Source organism: Morone saxatilis, unplaced genomic scaffold (assembly GCF_004916995.1).
Source record: "Morone saxatilis isolate NCDOM2014 unplaced genomic scaffold, NCSU_SB_2.0 Contig17, whole genome shotgun sequence".
Taxonomy (NCBI): domain Eukaryota; kingdom Metazoa; phylum Chordata; class Actinopteri; family Moronidae; genus Morone; species Morone saxatilis.
The window spans coordinates 6,647,067-6,652,559 of record NW_023339729.1 but is presented as its reverse complement, the minus strand read 5'-3'; the positions used below and the strand labels follow the sequence as shown (position 1 = coordinate 6,652,559).

Below are 5,493 nucleotides of genomic sequence, written 5' to 3'. Positions count from 1 at the left end.
GGAAAACTAGTGATGTGTGCTTCTCTTTCCATTTTGCCCATCTGTACGCACAAAAACATCTCAGGTGCTCCGTCAGGAAAGGAAAACTTAGTTTTGGCTCAGTGTTGCATCTCTCTTAAAATTGATTGTTCCAAAGACAAGAAAATTACAGCAAGTGCTCGTTTAAAGTTCTTGGAACATGTAGAGGAGCGGCTGGAGGGATAAGCATGTTCATTTTTGCTCTGTGGGTCTGTGTGCAGTGTGTACTTTGTATATGTGTACATACTGTAGAACACGATGTTCCACCGTGTTACTGTACAGAGCTGTGATATTGATCTGTAGTACAGTACGCTGGACTGTAAGAGAGCTGAGCATCAAAGCCTCTCCATGTTCTCCATTTGAAACTAATGGTTGTGTTTGAGTTGTACTACGTGTTGGATTAGTCGGTTTCTGATGCAGCGTGAGCTATGTTGCGCGTCCTTGTGTTGAGTGAGTCATGGCAGAAGCATGTGTATGGGCATGCACACACACACACACAGGCTGGAGTGGGCTTGTTACAGAACCTCAGACTTGCAGCTCTTGTCACCTGGGATTGGCACATGATTCTGCGTGTGTGTGTGTTCATTCTCTGTGCTGCAGGCAGAACTGATGACTCTTCATGTGCCTCTCTACCTACGAGAGCAGCTCTGTTGCCTAGCAACACTGACCAAACAGCAGTAGCAAGGAGAAGAGTCAAGTGCTCTCTCAAACCCTTCATTTCTCTCTCTCTCTCTCTCTCTCTCGCTATTCTTCTTTACCTTTTTTTGATCAGTGCATCATACTGTTAGTCAATACGTGCATAGTGCTAGCTTACTGTATGTTTTAATGAGCAACCGTCCGCATATCAGTGTGTGGGTGTGTATATGGGTATGTGAGACACAGGGCAGGGTGACCCTGTTCTAAACTCTCCAGCAGGTGAGACTGAGGTAGAGCTACCTCGCTCCGATGGAGATTGGCTGGCTGTCATTTGAAATTCTGATAGTGGTGCCACTACGATCCAATTGTTAAAGAAACACTAATCAGACTTCTTTTTGAACATCAACATTCACTTACTGTCCTGTCCATTACCTCAGAAGATTAAACTCCAGAGGGAGGCACAGCGGATGTTGTGATGTTATGATTCACCTCCTTTGAGGGTAAAGTCATTTCCAATTAGCCGATTGCCTTTGGTTTTCTTTATTTCTGTGACTTTATTGCATTAGCATAGACGTCGGGCAATGGTAATGCAATAAAGAAATTATGATTGCACAATTTAAATACTGCACAATTTAAATACTTGGAGCTTCTTTCATCATTGGAAGGCTTTTTGGATATTGTTTTTAATAGTGTTTTAAGCCTTTTTAAATAAAAAAACTGACACCAGGCCTACTGTGAGAGGCATTGTTTGTGGTGCCAAATTAAATAGATTTGTCCATTGCTAATTAATAAACATGTTTTTCGGATGTTTGCTTTGGCTTGTAGTAATATTTGTGTTTGCTTAGGTACAATATGTATATGTATGTGTCGTTCACTTGGCCCGTAAGATTTTTTTCCCATCTATCTTGTGGTCCGTCTCTGACTGCATAGTCCACAGCAGATGGGATTCCTCCCGATGGCAGCAACATCCTGCTTGTATACAACGGCACATGCACACACACTATACCCTGCATGTCACTGACCTGCAGGGAGGGGAAGGAAAGAGGAAGGGGGAGGCTGGTGGGAATGAAGGGAGAAAAGAGAGATAGATGGTGGGATTAGAAGGGAAGGACATGAGGCAGTGGAGTACAGACGAGGAGAGAAAAAGCTTCTGGGTTTCATTATCTGTGAAATCTTTTTTTTGTTGTTGTTTCTCTTTCTCTTTGTTTCTCTGTATATATTCTGGACATTCCATTTGGGATCATGAATATTTGGGGCATTGAACAAAACCAAATGAAACACTCATGTTCCTCTAACCACCCTGTTTCTTACCCCCCCCCCCCCCCCCCCTTTCTTCATGCCCTCTTCTATACGGATTCCTTGACTGGTCCCTCACTTCCCCAAATTTGCCTCCCTCTCCAGGTTAGTCTAGCATATGCCTATGAGACCAAGGATGCGCTGTGCCTGGTATTGACCATAATGAATGGCGGCGACTTAAAGTTCCACATCTACAACATGGGCAACTCGGGCTTCGATGAGCAGAGGGCCATCTTCTACGCTGCTGAGATCTGCTGTGGCCTTGAGGACCTGCACCGTGAGAGGATAGTCTACAGGTTAGGTCACAGAGGTCACAGATGAGGAATGATAGTATTTTTGTTTAGAAGATTACAAGATACTGTAGGTTGGCCATCTTTACTGTCTCAAATAAAAAGGACCATGTTATAACATATTAAGACAGGATTAAGCATAGAGGCTTTGGGAAATATTTCAGGGGTATTTTAAGCATCTCTGTCTCTGAGGACTATTGTTTTGAAATTTACAGCCCCAGAATCACGTTATGTAAACTTGTTGTTGCCTACAACAGACTTTAAAGGGACACTTCACTGATTTTGCACATGAAATTCTATTAATACTTGCCATGAGAAGCACTACCAGTAACAGTTGTATGATGTGTTTTGTGTCTCTGGAGGGAGTTTTTTTTTTTTTAAATTAAAATAACCCTGATGATGATGTTGTAGTTATGTCATCAGGGTTATCTCTATTAGGCTTGGGACTTTTTTGATAAAAAGCCTGTGTTACAAATTGGGGATGTGGAGTTTAAAAGGGGTGCAGTTTTTACCAGGCAGTGAGGGTGTAATACCGAGTTGCATTATGGGAAATTTGAGATTTTGGAGCTTGACCAAGCCCCCAGGAAGTATGCCAGGCTTTGAAGCCAATTTGACATAGTAGACAAACCGTGTAATTACAACTTCCGGGTCACCCTGATGCACCCTGGTCCAAAAAGATTTTTTTGTCCTCTTACACAATCTTGGGAAAAGAAGTGTAAGACGGCGGCTACATTTTTTTTCACAACCCTTGTGAAATGACTTAGTCCATTCGGTCCACTAACATTTGGAAAGTCTAGAAGCCTCGCACAATTAAAGCATTTTATCCCCATTCAAGTTAGCAGAGGGCTAAACTGGAAGTTAGCTGGCTTGGCCGGTGGAGGTCTCTGGTGTTCAGTATGCATTCATCCGGATAATTTCTTTACAGTGGGAAGTGGCTTTATTGGACTTATGCACCATTGAGAAACATTAATAGAAATCAACAGAGCTCCGCCTCCAACGGTGTGTCCAGATCTTACTATACATCCATGAGCTCAACTCATACTAAGAGCTAAAAGTCAAAATATAATATATCGTCTTCTGCTCCTTTGAATTCGATCATTCCTTTTTTTAAATCTGTCTTTTACAAGTCTCCAAACTATATGGAAGTGCAAGTGTAAATCAGTGGAAAACCCCTTTAACCCAAGAACAATTGGCAAACCTCATCAATGCAAGAGGTCTAAAACAAAGCAGCATATGTCTAACTATTTGTCCCAGCTATGGTGTTCCATTAGTGTGTTTGCAGTCGTGTAAGATGGGGACAAGTACAAATACAAAGTTCCAGATGATGAAGTGTCGCTGGATTAATGGTACTGATTTCACTGAGGTGTCATGCACCTGTCACACTCAATGGAGCCTCAGTGTAATGCTAACATAAACACTGATGTTCTTAGAGGACAAATGCACCCACATACACAAGGCCCATGTAGTCATATAAACACAGTGTTCCTTGTATTACAGTAAACTTCACAGTTGGCATTGTGGTTGAGCTTGGCATTAGTTAGTAGAGAACCCCAGTTTTCAAATGTTATAGCTGTTTATAATAAATAAAGTATTTGTCTTGCACAGTTATTTGACAAACAATTGCTTGGCTTGAAAGAAGGTTAAAATAAAGTAAAATAAAAATGTGGCACCTTTTAATTAAAAAAGGCTTGGAAAAGGCCTTAACATATAAATGAGTTTTGAGCTGAGATTTATAAATAGGTACTGTCTTTACAAGCCTGAAATCCTCAGGCAGGAAGTTCGGTTGCAACACTGCTGAGAACAGGAATATAGCTCAGTACAATATAACACATGATAACAAATAAAGCAAATAAAGATATGTGCACAGATAAGCCATCTATTAATCCACATGAAAGATTGTAGAAGCTCAAGAACAGAAAGCACATGGGTAATAAAAGACAATGAAAAAATGACAAGCTAATAAAGGATACAAATATTTATCCAGGATTTTGTTATATCCTTGTACTCAATTTTTATACAAGAACAATATCAACAGAATGACTCCCTAATGTTTTATTTTTTCTCGCAGGGATTTGAAACCTGAAAACATCCTTCTGGATGATCGTGGTATGTTCCTATTAAACTTTTTTCTTCTTCTTCTTGTTCAGTTCAAGCCAGAGTGGGCTAATATTTGGGCACATGTCTTGGCTGGAGAGTATTGTTTGTTTTTCACACTTCTTTTGATATAACCCATACCTCACAAGGTACAAGACAAACAAGCAGTTTGTAACTACTCCACATTGCAATGTACAAGCACATTATCTTTAGCTTTAGTCTTCAACGTCTTCACATCACGCTCTCTCCTCTTAGTCATCCTCATCTATTCTCTGTAACATGGTCTTATCTTAAAATAGAGGAATCTCCACCATGTCTCTCTTCAGCTCTTATTTTTGTTATTCTCTTTCACGCATTGTTGTTAGGGCACTATGGCTTTGACCTTATTGTGGATGGATATCTAGGAAATGCAATATATTCCTCTTGTTAGTAACTAAAAAAGTGTCATTTTTAATTAAAATATGTACATTCTGCATGATCTCAATAAGGTAATACATATATGATTCTTGTTTAGGACACATCCGAATTTCAGACTTGGGTCTTGCTGTTCAAATCCCTGAAGGAGAGACGATACGAGGGAGAGTGGGCACTGTTGGATACATGGGTAAGAATTTTAGTAACCCTTTTCTACATCCTTTTCTAATCAGTCTTTCATTCTAATTTACTAAAGCCACTGCAACTATTCTTTACCTTCTCTGTACAAATCGCAGCTCTCCACCGCTCCTTATGAGCTTCATTAACTGTCTCATTTCCACTTGATTTGGATTGTAAACCCCTCTGAACCCCCCACCTCTCTTTTCTCACTCGTCATCCCTCCCTCCAGCTCCTGAGGTGATCCAGAACGAGAGCTACACCGTCAGCCCGGACTGGTGGGGGCTGGGCTGCCTTATCTTTGAGATGATACAGGGTCAGTCGCCCTTCCGCAAGCGCAAGGAGCGTGTCAAGCGGGAGGAGGTGGACAGACGTGTGCGTGAGGACCAGGAGGAGTACTCTGATAAGTTCTCAGAGGAGGCGAAGGACATCTGCAGACAGGTAAGAGTGAGGAGACAGAGGTGACAGATGGCTGTGATGGTTTCAGTTCAGTATATGCATGAAACTTCAAGTACATATCTTCAACTACTCTTGAGAGAGGAAAATATCTAGCTCTTTAGCTGCTAAA

The 5,493-nt window shown here is 41.2% G+C and overlaps 1 protein-coding gene across 1 annotated transcript in view; it reads left to right on the top strand.

Moving 5' to 3' along the window:
* Window positions 1–5,493, top strand: part of grk4 (G protein-coupled receptor kinase 4) — a gene marked incomplete in the record, with an annotated part of 39,932 nt that overhangs the window by 27,578 nt on the left and 6,861 nt on the right. Inside the window, 4 exon segments of the mRNA XM_035660029.1 lie at window positions 2,056–2,246; window positions 4,309–4,346; window positions 4,849–4,938; window positions 5,158–5,366. Coding sequence (XP_035515922.1) covers window positions 2,056–2,246; window positions 4,309–4,346; window positions 4,849–4,938; window positions 5,158–5,366 — 528 coding nt within the window.